The sequence below is a fragment of the Microtus pennsylvanicus genome, chromosome 12, assembly GCF_037038515.1.
Source record: "Microtus pennsylvanicus isolate mMicPen1 chromosome 12, mMicPen1.hap1, whole genome shotgun sequence".
NCBI lineage: Eukaryota > Metazoa > Chordata > Mammalia > Rodentia > Cricetidae > Microtus > Microtus pennsylvanicus.
The window spans coordinates 82,576,221-82,592,932 of NC_134590.1; the positions used below are offsets into that span (position 1 = coordinate 82,576,221).

Consider the following 16,712-nt stretch of genomic DNA (forward strand, 5'->3'; position numbering starts at 1 on the left):
TGATCTTTCAATTTCTTTCTTCGAAGACTTAATTTTCTTGTCATACAGGTCTTTTGCTTGTTTGGTTAGAGTTACCCCAAGATATTTTAATGTTTGTGACTGTTATGAAGGGTGATATTTGTTTGATTTTTTTTTTCTCAGTCTGTTTATCAGCTGTATATATGAGGGCTACAGGTTGTGTTTTGGGTGGTTTTTTTTTTTTGAGTTAATTTTTTATCCTGTCACTTAAGTATACTATCATATCATCTGCAAATAGTGAAAGTTTGGCTTTTTTCTTTCTAATTTTTGTTGTCTTACTGCTCTAACCAGAACCTCAAGTACTATATTGAATAGATATGGAGAGAGTAGACAAACTTGTCTTGATCCTGATTTTAGTGGAATGACCTAGGCTCTCCATTTAGTTTGATGTTGACTTGCTGTATATTGCTTTTATTGTATTTAGGTATATTCCTTATATACCTGATATATCCAAGAATTTTATCATGAAGGGATATTGACTTTTTTCAAAGACCTTTATTCAGCACCTAATGAGATGATTATGTGATCTTTTTTCTTTTAGTTTGTTTATATGGTGGATTACATGGACAGATTTTCATATGTTGAACCATCCTTGCCTCTCTGGGATGAAGCCTACTTGGTTGTGGTGGATGATGTTTCTGATGTGATCTTGGATTTGGCTTGTCATTGTTTATTGAATATTTTTGCTTGAATGTTCATGAGGAAACTTGGTAGTGGCAGATTTTGGAGAAGTGTTGTGCTCCTTACCTTCTTTGAACATGCTCTGTTTCTGTGTTTCAAGTAGATTTGGAGTTTATTATTTCAGTTAATGTAAATTCTAAGCCTAGGTTTAAGAGAAAGAAAAGTGGTAATTAGAAAGTAAGATATACTTGAGAACCATGAGTATGGAATTCTCAAAGGTGAGTTGCCTCCTTAGACAGTAGCAATTTTTATGTGTGTGGATGTTTTACCTGAATGTATGTATGTGTACCACTTGCATGCCTAGTACCTGCAGTGGCCAGATGGAAGTGTCTGATTCCCTGGAATAGGATTTAAAGAAGGTTCTGAGCCACCATGTGGCTGCTTGAATCCAAACCCAGGTTCTCTGAAGAGCAGCCAGTGATCTTAACCACTGAGCCCTTTCTCAGCCCATACTTTTTAATACTTCTGACTTCTTTTCTATGGAGGTTACTAATGTGTGCTAATCAATTTCGGGGGGAGGGGGGCGGAGTCTTTTTGCCTTGGTTTTTCAATTATTTGCTTTGGGGACAAGTTATTTGGGATTCAGTCATTATTTGATTTTCTTTTAATTCTGTCACATATTTGAGTATATACATGTTTTTCTTTCTGTAGTTATGCACAAGTATGTGCATTTGAAGGTCTGAGGTCCACATTAGGTATATTCCTTACTCATGCTCTACCTGTGGCTTTTGTTTTGTTTTGTTTTTGTATTTTTTAGATGCATGTTTTCTCGTTTAACCTGGAGGTCACTTAGCTAGACTAGCTTGACCAGCAATCCCTGGAATTCTTCTGTCTTTTTATGTGTTACAGGATTACAGGTGCACGACCATGCCTAGTTTTTTACATGAATGCTCAGTATGTGAATCATGGTCTCATGTGTTTGTGTGCTTTATTGACTGGGTTTGGCAAGGGTTGCAACTGCTCTTAACCCACTGAGACATCTCTCCATTCTCCTGATATTTCTTACAGCTCATACCTAGGTTTAAACCCCTGTGGTGTATATTTCCATTTCAACTATTGGACTTTTCAGCTTTAGGTGGTTTTTTTTTAACTTTGTTTTTTAAATTTTTCTATTCATGATCTTTTGTTTAGTCATTCTTTTCTTGAAGGATTTCTTTTAACCCCTTTTAGATAATGTGGAAGTCAGAGAACAAATTGCAGAAATCAGTTCTTTCCTTAAGCCATATAGGTATAAGGTATAGGGATTGAACTCAGGTATTTTTTTAGCTGCTGGTCCATCTTGCTGGTCTTCTATGTCATGTACTCTTATCTTCTTATTTGTCTTAAAGTGTTCTTTTTGTCCCCATATCTCTGTTTCTGTCTGTCTGTCTCTCTTTGTGTGTTTGTGTGTATGTGTGTGAGTGATAAATAAAAAGACAAACGGGCTCTTTTTATTGCTGTGTAGATCAGGCTGGCCTCAGAATGACAGATTCACCTCCCTTTGGTTTTCAAAGTGTTGGGTTTAAGGATGTGTACTACCCTTGGGCCTTTGAAAGGTTTTTGTAATGTACAGGATTGAAAATCCTTTTCCAGTTTGTCTGAAGATGGTAGTCCTTCTGAAACATGTGTTATCTTTTCTTCTTTCTTTTCTTTTTCTTTCTTCTCCCCCCCTCTTTTTTTTTCTTTTCCTTGTGAGGTAGTATTTCCTGTAGCCTAAGTTGACCTTAAACTCAGTAGTCGCCACAACTCACCTTACTCTTGTCTCAAGTGCTATGTTATTGTCCTGTTTCCTAATGTCCTGCTACTCTCTTCATTGTAAGGGGACCTATCTACCTTCTGTTTCTTTGTTGTCACGGAATACTAGAGCCTGCTCCATCAGTCAGCCCCTTCCTCCCTCCCTCCTTCCTTTTTTCTCTTCTCTTTTTTTCCTTTCTTTTGTTTTTCCTTACAGGGTTTCTGTCTTTTTATGTGTTATAGGATTACATGCTCCATCACCACCTGGCTATTCTTGGTTTTAATTGTCTACAGCATAGTCATTTTTTAAAAGATTGGTTTATTATGTATACAGTGTTCTGTCTTCAGGCATGTCTGCATGTCGGAAGATCTCATTATAGATGGTTGTGAACCACCAAGTATTTGCTGGGAATTGAACTCATGACCTCTGTGAGAGCAGCCAGTGCTCTTACACCTGAGCCATCTCTCCACCCATATAGCCATTATTTTTAGCATTGGTGATCATACCAAAGTTTCACACTGTAATACTTCATCACTGATCTATTTCCCAAAGCCCATTAAATTTTTTTTATATTAATGATATTGGAATTCTCTTTACTAGAATTCTGAAAGCTTTTATTTGCTTCCCTTTTCTGACTAGAAATTAGCTTGTAGTTTGTTTGGCTAAGATAAATCAGTTAAATTTTGTTTTCAATTTTTAAAAATAGTGATTTATATTTACACTATAAATCAGTATTTTACCAGTATATAAAGTTTTTGTCGATTTTACAACCTAGTTTTTTCTAATTTTTTTTAAAATAACAAGAAAAGCATCATTTATTATATTCCAACGCTTAAATACAATAGAGGATTATAGAGGAGTCAAGCTGGACTGGGAATACAGCACAGTGGTACAACCTAGCTTTTTCATATCAATAAATTTCCTTGGGGGAACTTGTTAAACTTTTGTTTCTTATTTTATAGCTCAAACACTGTAGTCGATATATTCATGACTTATTCCCTTCACTCATCAAGAATCTGGATCCTGTGCCACTTAGACATTTACTTAATCTGGTCTCAGCTCTTGAGCCAAGTGTTCATACTGAACAGGTAATACATTGAGAATAAATTCATATGTTTTGTTTCTTGCATGTTAGAATTTTGCATAATTGTTCAAATAGCGTAAGTTATAATTTATGTACTATTTAAATTCATTTAGAATTTTTAAATTTCTTATATGTCTGCCCTGCCCCAGAGGCTCTAACCTTAATCTTTCTCTTTTAGACACTGTACTTGGCATCCATGTTAATTAAAGCTTTATGGAATAATGCACTTGCCGCTAAGGCCCAACTATCTAAACAGAGTTCCTTTGCATCTTTATTAAACACTAATATGCCCATTGGAAATAAAAAAGGTTAGTCAAATATATTGTTGTTTGAAATAACCTGTATTGGATTTTGAGTTTATTAATAAGGTGTCAATTATTTCCTGGTAGTGCAGTTTGAACACTCCTAATCTGAAAATTCATATCACTCCAAATCCAACATCTTTGTTGAATAAAGACATACATAGAAAGTCCTACATCTTTTCTAACTATCACCATCTCGTCATAAGTGCACTACAGATAATATGTAAAATTATTCTTAGCCTGGAATGGAAGTTTTATATAAGACTTGCATAAATTGAGGGGCTGGAGAGATGACTCAATAGTTAAAGATTACTGACTGCTTTCCCAAATGTCCTGAACTCAATTCCCAGCAACCATTTTTAATGGGATCTAATGCTGTCTTCTGTCATGCAAGCATACTTGCAAGGAGAGCACTCATATATATAAAATACATAAGTAAATCGTTAAAGAATTGTATGAATTAAAAATAAATTTTGTGTTTAGACTTCTAAAATCTTAGAGTAAACACAATCTGAGACACATTAAAATCCTGTGCATTTTTACATAAGATATTTAAGAGGTAGTCAGAAGTTTGCCTTCATTTTAAGTGAGATTTGGGACAGGATTCCTATTTGGAATGGGAAGTAGGCTTTGTATGAAATGATTAAAGATTAGAACGTAATAATGGTTCTTTTTAACTTTGCATATCAGTTTTTCTAACTTTTTTGTTGCATGTATGAATTATTTTGAAGGAATTTTTAAAACTTTATGCACTTAAACCCAGTTTTCTTTTGACATCATATACTACTGTCTTTCTGTGCAGATACCCACAATAATTGACAGGTTTCCCTATCAGTATCTTACATACATAGATAGCGTCTGTATTGTCTCAGAGAAGGTCAGTCACTTAGAATGTTTTCCTCCTGTTTTTTTCCTTTTCCTTCAGAGGAAGAAGAGCTGAGAAGAGCAGCTCCTTCACCTTGTAAGTCGAGCCTTAGAAATGCATGACAGTGTGACTTGGAGTTTTTGTGATCTTTGAGCTTGTGGATCTTGTGTAGTGTATATATTTATGCAGTGTATGCTCGAGTCACAATTTGATTTGAGAAAAAGACATTATTAAAATACTCATCTTGCCTTTTTGTTTTGTTTTCAACACTTGTAGTCTTAAACCTGCTAGACAGCAAATGACTGCACCACTGAGCTCTAGCCCCACACCTCATCTTACCAGTTTTGCTTAAAATCATTAGTATCTAGATTTTAATTGAGATTATTTTTACCCTTTTTAGAAACAACAAATTTAGAGCTGTAGTTTGGTTTCTTAGCATAAACTTTGATAAGTAACTCAAGGAATCAAAGTGTGGTGTCCTATCAGATGCATGTTAATTTAAATCAGAAATAAGAATTTAAAAATCGATTTTAGGGTCTCCTGCAGCAAGTCCTCAAAGTAGTGACAACAGTGATACACATCAGAGTGGAGCCAGTGACATTGAAATGGATGAGCAGCTTATTAATAGAACCAAGCATGTGCAGCAACGACTTTCTGACACCGAGGTAAGTGATATGGAGGTCTCTTGTCATAGGATTTAGAAAATCTGTTTTAATTTGACCTGGGGATAATACCACTCTTCAATTTCTTTGTGTAGGACTTTGGACATCCTTAGAGTTTTATATTTATTTTGTAGTTTTCAAAGATAATAATGCAGTAGTACTATTGCCAACATTTTCAAAAAAATTTGCTGTGTTGAGGCCAGCATGGTCTACAGAGTGAGTTCCATTTTCAGGATAGTCTGCACAGAGAAACCCTGTCTTAAAAACCAACCAACCAACCAAACAAACAAAACCTAAAACTTGTTGTGGTACTCAAAAGATGGCTCAGATGTAAAGGCACTTGCCATCAAGTCTGACAAACCAAAGGACCCGTAGGATCCCCAGAGGAAGAAGAGAAAAGCAGCTCCTGAAAAGCTGTCCTTGACTTTCACGTGTACTCCACATGTCATAGCACATGTTCATAGAGACACTGGAAATAAATAAATGTAGTAATTTTTTTAAAATATTAACACATATTATCTACATGCCAGTTTCTCTCTCACTGTTCTAAATTTTTAAATATATTTGTTTATAAATATAGGAATCCATGCAAGGAAGTTCTGACGAAACTGCTAACAGTGGTGAAGATGGAAGCAGTGGCCCTGGTAGCAGTAGTGGACATAGTGATGGATCTAGTAATGGAGTCAACTCAAGCCATGCGAGCCAGTCAGCTGGTAGTCCTGGAAGTGAGGTGCAATCAGAAGACATTGCAGACATTGAAGCCCTTAAAGAAGAAGAGGAAGATGATGATCATGGTCACAATCCTCCCAAAAACAGTTGTGGTACAGAACTTCGAAACAGAAAGTTAGAAAGTCAAGCAGGCATTTGCTTGGGGGAATCCCAAGGCACATCTGAAAGAAATGGGACAAGCAGTGGAACAGGAAAGGACCTGGTTTTTAATACTGAGTCATTGCCACCTGTAGATAATCGAATACGAATGCTAGATGCCTGTGCTCACTCTGAAGACCCAGAGCATGATATTTCAGCGGAAATGAGTTCTGCACACATAGTACAAGGTTCTCAGGAGTCTTGTATCACACGAAGCGGGGACTTCCTTGGGGAGACTATTGGGAATGAATTGTTTAATTGTCGGCAGTTTATTGGTCCACAGCACCACCACCACCACCACCACCACCACCATCACCACCATCACCACCACCACCACCACCACCATCATGATGGGTAAGAATGCTTAAAAATAAATGCTGTATTTGTGTTTCTTATAGTGAAATACCGCTATTACTTTTTCAGTTGCTATTTATTTTAGTTGAGTACTATTTAATTCTCAAATAGATAATGATAAATTTTTTTGTTGTCAATTTAAGAAAATGCAAAATGTAAGGTAATGTGATTGCTGCTAGTGTACCTCAAGGCCCTGGGTTCAATCAGGACTGAAAAAAGTAAGGTTCACTTTGATTACATATTTTATTTAAGCAAGTAATACTTAAAGATCATAACCACATAAACTGATATAAAACCTGAAATACTTTTCCTTTTCTATTTAAGTATTCAATAAATATTACATGTATTTTTGCCATTGCAGAGCTGGCAATTAAACCCAGCACTTTGCAAATGCCATGCAAGCATCTGCTACTAAGCTATATCCTTGACTCCCCTCAGTTTATATTGCTAAAGTCACAATACATCTCTGTAATGGCCACGTGGGCATAGCAAATGCTGTACTAGGCAGCATAAATTTGGATCTTCAACTCTTTTGTTATAGCTGTTGCCTAAAAGCACATGTAGGATTGCTTGTAGCAACTTGAGTTAAATGTTGATGAAAAACACTGCCTTCTAATTTTAGGATTACTATTGTAAGGGTATCTGTGGTAAAAGATTTTTGTGTTTGTAAAGTATATCTATTTAATAATAACTGCTTCTGTTACTTATAGAAATAAGAAATAAGTAGGACTAAGTTTTTAATTTCTCTGTCTCTTTTTTTTCTTCTATCTTTTTTGTATGTTTGCTTGGGCTTTTTTTTTTTTTTTTTGAGATCTGGTCTTACTGTCTTCAGACTCACAGAGATCTGCCTGCATTTGCTTGGAATTCCAGGCTGTGTCAGACCTATGCCTGTAAACCTCCTTTTTAAAAAATGAAAACCAAAACAGTCATGGCCAACATTCCTGAAAACCCACTTTTTCGTTAAAAAGCAAAACAAAAATAAACTATCAGGGGTTTATTGTGAGAATTTCATGGGCTACCTTGATTACTACAAATGTGTAACTAATTTTTAACCTGTTATTTATTGTCAGTATAACTAGTTAAAATTTGGGTTTGTGGTGAAACAAATGTTCGGTTTATCGGGATGAATTTTCTACGAAAGACTTGCTGTTTTGCTAAATTTTCCAAAATTTAGTTTAGTTACATGAACTAGCTATAAATGTATTCATTTTAATGTTACTTCCTTTTTATTCTTATCATAAGGGCATTCAAGTTTTAAGGGCTTGTTTTATCTTTATAATGATTTATTTTTATTTTATGTGCATTGGTGTTTTGTCTGCATGTCACATCCCCTGGAACTGGAGTTACAGACAGTTGTGGACTACCATGAACCCGTGTCCTTTGAAAAACAGGCAGTGCTCTTAACTGCTGAGCATCTTTCCAGCTCAGGGCAGTGTTTCTTACTCTTGACACTATTGATGTTTTGAACTATGTGATTCTTTGGTTTTGAATTCTTAACTGTCTGAATACTTCCTTGATATTGTTCATGGTTGCAACATCCTCAGCCCCTATCTGTAGATGCCAATATCCCTTCATTTGTAACAATAACAAAAATAAAAGATGTAGCTAGACATTGTTAAATGTCACCAATTTAGCCAAATCACTTTTTTTTTTTTTTTTTTTTTTGGTTTTTCGAGACAGGGTTTCTCTGTGGTTTTGGAGCCTGTCCTGGAACTAGCTCTTGTAGACCAGGCTGGTCTCGAACTCACAGAGATCCGCCTGCCTCTGCCTCCCAAGTGCTGGGATTAAAGGCGTGCGCCACCACCGCCCGGCCCAAATCACTTTTAATTAGAACATTTGGCTAATACCTCACATTATAGATGGTCCCTAGCAGCACTCATGATAATGACAAATGCTAGCATGTGGATAAAACGAAGGTGCAGAGAAGTATATTTAGTTTCAGAGATTGGATGTCTTTTATAGTACTGATCCACTCTCATAATAAATTAAACACTCAAAATTAGTAGACCTTAAATGTCTACCCCAAATGTTTTGATAATTGAAATTTTCCTTATGGCTTTTCCATATTCTGTATATATATATAGTGAGTCTTTGTATCAGTCCTGATCTTTTTTTTTATTTCATCATCATTTTGTCTTTGCTATCTTGAAATATACCCGGTGTCGTAATATTTAGAAATGAACGTAAGCAGTTCATTTTTGAGTTGAAGGAAATATATTTGGAGACTCGAAGTTTTTTGGTGGTGCTGAGGATTAAACGCAGGGCATTGTTCATGTTAAGTTTGTGGTATACTGTTGATCCATACTTTGGGCCTTGTTCAGTTAACAACAACTTCCTAGATTGCTACCTTAAATTGGAATATTTTGTATTCTCTATGATATCATTTGATAATGTACTTACATGAACAAATGTAAAGAAAACTTACGGTTTCACATTTTATGAAATTGAGTTTATGTAATAGTATATAACATTTATTACTAATATTACCTAAAATGTTTCTTTTTGAAGTTGTAGTGAGGTATATTAATATTCATATATTATTGAATATAATACTTATATGTTATAAAATTAACTTCCATATATTAGAGTCTTTATAGTATTCATAAATGTCTCAATATTATATATTGTTAAAATGTTTCAACCCAATTTCAACTAAACGCCACATTGTTTAGTTTCTGAGTATGGAATAATTTGTGCTAAATGTTAACGAAGAGATTTTTAAAAAGAAAAAGCTTATAGCAAAGCATAGTATCTTTAATCCCATAGTACCTTTAATCCCAGTACTCACGCTGAGGCACGTGGATCTCTGTGAATTTGAGATCAACCTGATCTACACAGTGAGGTCCAGGACAGCCAGAGCTACATAGTGAGACCCTGGTTTTGAAAAAAACAAGCAAACAAACAAAAAAGGTTTCCAATTAAGTTTATAGTTTTAAGGGCTAGGATACAGCTCAGTAGTAGAATGCTTGCATAGCCTGCAATGGGACCTGGGTTTAATTACTAGCAACAAATAAATAGATGAGTAAAAGTTGGTAATTACTAAGTTTATGGTTTTCTGTGTGTTGTAGACATATGGTTGATGATATGCTAAGTGCAGATGATGTCAGTTGCAGTAGCTCGCAGGTCAGTGCAAAGTCAGAAAAAAATATGGCTGATTTTGATGGTGAAGAATCTGGATGTGAAGAGGAACTAGTTCAGATCAATTCACATGCAGAATTAACATCTCATCTTCAACAACATCTTCCCAATTTAGCATCTATTTACCACGAACATCTTAGTCAAGGTAAGATTTTAAGTAAGTCAGTATTACCTTGTTCAAACCAGGACTAATTTAATTGCATGGTTAAAAACAATAAACTGCTGATCTTATGTTTAAATGGTTGTGCCGAAATAACTTAAGCAATAGCTTTTTTTTGTCAAGACAATTATTATGAACACTCCATCATGAGAGAAAATGAGGCCTTTTTGTTTGTTTGAGGTACTGGGGTCTTGGAAGCAAGGGATTTTTGCATTGTCAGCAAGTATTGTGCTATTGAGTATTTTTTCATAAAATGATGGTCACCTAGCAAAGACAATGCATATTAATGATCTGTTAGACATTTTGGAAAATATGATTATGATAGATTTGAATTTTAGAAATTTATAACCCACAGATAAAAAGAACGTGAAAGATCATCATATAGCATATAATTCCATTTATGTGAAGTGTGTAGAGTGATTAGATTTATAGAGACAGGGGTACAGATTGCTTGGAGTTAGGGAGGGCAAAGTTTTTCTTTATTTTGGTAATGAAAATGTTTGAGAAATGATTAGTTACATCACTTTCAGTTGAATATAAGAAGGTAATAGAACCAGACCAGTTTTGAAGGAATCGAGACTGAAGTTAAAGAATAATAGAGCCATGCCTGTAGTCCCAGTATTCAAGTAGGGAATACTAAACTTGAGGCCAGCCTGTACTATATAGAAAGCAAGCCTCTATTTCCAAACATCAACATAACAATAGATGGTGATGATGATGAAGTAGGAAATAAGGAGGAAAGAGAAAGAAAAGAAAAAGGGGAAATAATATTTAGAATTGTCAATTTAAAGACATTTAACCCTTTTCTTGATTATAAACCATCAGCACATACCAGGTTAGGTTTTGGAATGATAGAGTGTTACAATAGAAAAAAACCTGGTAGATTGGGTTTTTGGTAAAAGATCAATGTCAGACTAGAGAAATAGTATTATTGTGAGTGTGTTCTTTCAAGGTAGTTTGAGGCCACCAGAATTAATTTGATGCCATGTTAATCAAGTTGTTACCATTCTTTTTTTCCCCAATTTTTAAAAATATTTTTTTATTATGTATATAATATTCTGTCTGTGTGTATACCCGCACGCCAGAAGAGGGCACCAAACCTCATTACAGATGGTTGTGAGCCACCATGTGGTTGCTGGGAATTGAACTCAGAACCTCTGGAAGCGCAGGCAATGCCATTAACCTCTGAGCCATCTCTCCAGCCCAAGTTGTTACCATTCTTTTGTCGTGTATTTTCCTTTTAATTTCTAGTTTTTACACTTTTACCTTATAAAGGTAGAAATTAAACCAATTGTTGTATAATAATGCTCCAAACTCATATTAATAAAAGTATTAATATTCTAATGAATCCCTTCAACTCCTTTGAGATAAGCAGTTAAATTTGCGTATGGAAACCAGGTGTCATGTATGCTTATATTCTCACGTTATCAGAAGATTTATACAGAAGGATTTCCATAGCAGAATAATCTGAGATTAGTTTGGGCAGTATACTAAAACACTTTTTCCAAAACAACAACAGAAAACTTGGACAAAATTTATGAACAGTTTCTTTATAAAAGAAGAAATGATAATAGTATATTTTACATGTGTTAGTACTATACATGCATCAGAATGGGTAAATTTGAAGAGTGATATTAAAGAATGTACAGTGATGGGACTGGAGAGATGGCTCAGTTAAGAGCACTGACTGCCTTCCAGAGGACCTAGATTCAATTCCCAGCACCCAGAGGGTGTTCACAAATGTCTGATACTCTAGTTCCAGGGGATCTGATACTCTTTCGCATGCATACACACAGACAAAATGCTGATACACATAAAATAAAAATATCTTTAAAAAATGTGCAACAGTTGAAAGTTTATGAAGAGTATAAAATAATGGCTACTTTGGAGAATTGTTGTTTAGGAAATCTGATTTGTTATATTAGAATCTTTTGATTAAATTGTCTATTTGAAGTAAATCATCCAATACATTTGTTTTATTTTTTGAGACAGGTTTTCTCTAGCTTCAGAGCCTACGCTGGAACTCACTCTGTAGACCAGGCTGGCCTTGAACTCACAGTTTCTGCTGAGTGCTGGGATTAAAGGCTTGAGCTACCATTGCCCATCCCAATACATTTTTTAAAAACAGATTTTTATTTATTTTTATGTATACTGATGTTTTTCCTGCAAGTATGTCTGTGCACAATGTGCATGCAGTGCCAGTGCAGACCCTCAGGGACTGGAGTTACAAAACAGTTGTGAACTACTATAAGCGTGCTGATAATCAAACCTGAGTCCTCTGGAAGGGCAGCCAGTGCTCTTCACTCTTTTTCCCTTTTTGTCCAGGATCTCTTTGGGGGATGGGGTTAGCAGGGTCTCACCAGGTAACATTGCTGACCTGGAATTCACAGAGATCCCACCTGCTTATGCTTCTGAGTGCTAGAGTTAAAGGTATACAATATGCCACTATGCTCAACCTTTTCCTCTTTTTTAAAGAAAGAAAAACAAAACAAACAAAAAACCAAGTGTTCTTGTGGTATGATAAGTGTCTTTTGGGTATATGCCTAAGAGTGGTATAGCTGGTCTTGAAGTAGATCGATTTCCAATTTTCTGAGGAACTGCCATATTGATTTCCAACGTGACTGTACAAGTTTGCACTCCTCCAGAATTGAAGGAGTGTCCTGCCTGCTGGAGCTGTCACTTGTGGTTTTGGTCTTAGCCATTCTGACAGGTGTAAGAGTCATTTTTATTTGAATTTCCCTGATGGCTAAGGATGTTGAGCATTTCTTTTAAGTGTTTCTCAGCCATTTGAGATTCTTCTGTTGAGAATTCTATTTAGATCTGTCCCCGTTTTTTTATTTGTGTTATTGATAATTGATTTTTTGAGTTCTACATATATTTTGGAAATTAACCCTTTGTCAGACATGGTTGTGACGAAGTTATTTTCTTGCTCTCTAGGCTCCTTTTTGTACTTTTGACAGTATCTTTTGAGAACTTTTCAGTTTCATGAAGTCCTGTTTTAGTGCCTTCGTGTTCTGTTCAGGAAGTGGTCTCCCATGCCAATGCATTGAAGGCAATTCCCCATTTTCTCTTCTGTCAGATTCAGCGTATCTGGTTTTATGTTGAAGTTTTTGACCCACTTGGACTTGAGTTTGATTCACAGTGATAGATATGGAATTTTTTGGAACTCCTAAAAGTGGGAACTGGAGCTGTCTCTGATTCTTGTTCCAACTTTTAGAACCCTTACCAACTCTTACTGGTTTGCTTTATCAAGCCTTCAACTTGATATGCCATGTTTGATTGACACCCATCTCTGAATAGAAATGGAAGAGGAGTGGATATGGGGATATAGAGTGGAGGTGAGGTTGGAGGACTGGGAGAAGGGGAAACAGTAGTCAGGCTGCAAAAATAAATAAATAGATAACAAAAAACTAAGGATTTTTTTTTTTTTTTGGTGACAGAGTAGCTTTGGAGCTTGTCTTGGAACTTGCTCTGTAGACCATGCTAGTCTTGAACCCATAGAAATATGCCTGCCTCTGCCTCCAGATTGCTGGAATTAAAGGCATAGTCCACCACCGCCCGGCTCATTATTAAAGTCTTATTTACTTATTTCAGATAAGTTATCTATATGCTTCATAAGAGTTACAGGAATTCATACAGTTCTCTTATTATGATATATTCATATTTATTACAATTATTAGAGACAATAGAATGAAAACTTATTTTACTTTAGTCTTAATTATAAACAGACCTATTGATGTTTATTCATTAGTGAAGTAATTGCTAATATTTTTTAATCTCAAAGTTTATTCTTAAACTTTTATTTGGATTTGCTCATTTACAAATTCTGTCATTTCTGATTACACTCCACTGTCATCTTCTATAATGTTTTATCTTTTGTTCTTTTAGGACCTGCAGTTCATAAGCATCAGTTCAATAGTAATGCTGTGACAGACATTAATTTGGATAATGTCTGCAAGAAAGGAAACACTTTATTATGGGACATAGTGCAAGATGATGATGCAGTAAGTTGTATAATAAATCCAGAAGGACTTAAAAATTACAGCAAAATGCAGTCAAAATAAGTAATAACTATATTTTTTTTGTAGGTTAATCTTTCTGAAGGATTAATAAATGAGGCAGAGAAACTTCTCTGTTCGTTGGTTTGTTGGTTTACGGATAGACAGATTCGAATGAGATTCATTGAAGGCTGCCTTGAAAACTTAGGGAACAACAGGTAAAGAAGAAACACAATTTTTTCTTGTTGAGTAACAGTTCTTTCTGTGCCCTTGTATAGAATGGGTGTGTTGTTTTCATAGTGTTTACTATATAGATACAGTCACCTCTCAGCTGTTGTGATTTCCATGTTCTGCTTAGGGATATTTTTCTTAAAAGTCAACACTGTCTCTCAGTGGTAGTTCTCTCTTTATTCAACACCCAGATCAGCTACTCTCTACCATAAGCAAAGGATTAATAATACTATGTTGTATCTTATTTATTTATTTATTATATAATATTCTGTCTGTGTGTATGCCCGCAGGCCAGAAGAGGGCACCAGGCCACATTACAGATGGTTGTGAGCCACCATGTGGTTGCTGGGAATTGAACTCAGGACCTTTGGAAGAGCAGGCAATGCTCTTAACCTCTGAGCCATCTCTCCAGCCCCCTAGGTTATATTTTTTTTTTAATGATTAGAGTTCATTTATTTTCTAAATAATTGGATTCATTATGATACTTCCATACACAACTTACCTTTGATACTGGCAACACAGTGTGGTTATTTTGTTCAAACTGCATCTAAAGTTCTTGAACGTTCTCATATTGTATATAAAGAAGCCGAAGAAGTGAAATTAACATATCTAAAAACAATCATTCTAAGGAGATAAGGGTTTTTTTGTCTCAACTTCTAGCATGTATAAAAGAATGAAGTTAGGAACTCATAGAATTGAGTACATAGAATATATAAAGTTTTTATGTCATTCATATTGCAGTAAAACAGATTTTACAATGTAGAAAATGTTACTTATTGTCAGACATATCTATAATCCCAGATCTTGAGAGGCTAAGAGAGGAATTGTAAATTTGAGGCCAGTCTGAACTAAATAGTAAGACCTTGTTTCTGCACAAGTAATGAATGAGACCAGAAAGAGGGCCCCTCTGTGACATGATTGCATGTTTCTGTGACGTCTGGTACTAAACAAGTCCAGTCATAGATGGCCTGTTTCTGGGTAGTGATTTTGTAAGTAGCAGAGCAACTTCCTTGTTGCAGTCTTTTGAACATCAGCTCTCCATACAAGGTTTATTTTGAAAAGAAAGTTCAGGTAGGTAAAGGTGCTGCTGCCAAGACTAAAATCCAGAGTTTGTTTCATTTGACCAACAATAGGAAAGAGGAGAACAGACTTTAGAGAAGTTATCTTCTGACCTCCACATGTGTCTTGCGGCATGTGAGACACACACACACACACACACACACACACACACACACACACACACACACATTTTTGTTTGTTTTTTTGTTTTCATCAAAACGATCTCTCTGTAGCTTTGGAGCCTGTCCTGAAACTCATTTTGTACCCCAGGAGGATGGGCATCAAACTCCAGCCTTCTGAGTGCTGGGATTAAAGACGTGCATCACACCACTGCTCCCTAAGTCTTAGTTTAAGTCTTGGTTTGAAAATTTTGAAACTAAACATAAATAGGCATTATGAACAAAATTATTTTTGTAAGGATGTACTTCTATGTGAAGTACATTAAGAACTTTTATGTTTAAGATTCTTAAGGACTGGATTTCTGTGATATTTAGGAGTTACTTGTTTTATTCTATGAATATGTATTTTTACTGTTTCAGATCAGTAGTGATTTCACTTCGTCTTCTTCCAAAACTGTTTGGTACTTTTCAACAGTTTGGTAGCAGTTATGATACACATTGGATTACAATGTAAGTGAATAAAAGATACAAAATACTTTTTAAGATTTTTTTGCAAATTATATTATCAGATTTTGTAGTAGCCTTTTCTGTGCCTAAGGAGTGAAATTAGGTTTTATAATTTAAATATTTTGCTACTCTTTTTTGTCTTTTCCCCATATGAACATTATTTATTTATAGGTAAACTTGTTTTCTTTGTAGTTTGAAAATGATAACTGTAGCATTTGATGCTCTAATACTAGGTTCAAGTTCCATTTGGTTTATGTATTGTTTTTGATTTAAGACAATCTGACTTTGTTGCCTACTTCACTTGGTGCTTGCTCTGTAGCCAGTTCTTGCTCATAGTGAGTTCATCAGATGGTCTCCAAAACAAAGGGAAACCAAATAAGTAATTTTGTCTCTCCACGGGTGTTAGTTTTTGTTTTGTTTTGTTTTGTTTTTGTTGTTTAAAACCCTAATTATTGGGTTGGAAAGATGAATCAATAGTTAAGAGCACAGGTGCCATTTCTAGGATTTGATTCTCAGCATCCACATGACAACTTAAAACCACCAGTCTCAGTGGAGCTGACAGCTTTCTGGCTTCCTTTTGGCACTGCATGCAAATGGTACACAGATGAACACTTAAGCAAAAACAAATCTACAAAAAATCCAAAAAAACATGAAAAATAAAGTAACAAATTAAAACTTTTTAAATTCTTTAAGTTTATTTTATTCATTTAATTAAATTTTATGTGTTTGGGTGTTTTATCTTCATGTTATGTGTATCACATGGGTCCAGTGCCTGTGAAAGCTAGAAGGTATTTTACCCTCAGGGATTGATGTAATAGTGGTGAATTGCTAAGTGGGTGCTGGAACTTGAACCTGGGGGTTCTCTGGGAAAGCAACCAGTGTCTTTACTACCAAGCCATCTCTCCAGCCCAGGAGGAAAAATTATGAGGGTTTGTTTGTTTGGGAACAGAGTC

General features: G+C 35.3%; 1 protein-coding gene across 1 annotated transcript in view; it reads left to right on the forward strand.

Moving 5' to 3' along the window:
• Usp34 (ubiquitin specific peptidase 34) overlaps nt 1–16,712 on the forward strand; it is a 187,040-nt gene that overhangs the window by 62,850 nt on the left and 107,478 nt on the right. The window contains exons 11-19 of the mRNA XM_075944509.1: nt 3,376–3,501; nt 3,676–3,805; nt 4,725–4,760; nt 5,199–5,329; nt 5,907–6,547; nt 9,616–9,830; nt 13,734–13,849; nt 13,934–14,061; nt 15,673–15,762. Coding sequence (XP_075800624.1) covers nt 3,376–3,501; nt 3,676–3,805; nt 4,725–4,760; nt 5,199–5,329; nt 5,907–6,547; nt 9,616–9,830; nt 13,734–13,849; nt 13,934–14,061; nt 15,673–15,762 — 1,613 coding nt within the window. The remainder of the gene's footprint in view (nt 1–3,375; nt 3,502–3,675; nt 3,806–4,724; nt 4,761–5,198; nt 5,330–5,906; nt 6,548–9,615; nt 9,831–13,733; nt 13,850–13,933; nt 14,062–15,672; nt 15,763–16,712) is intronic.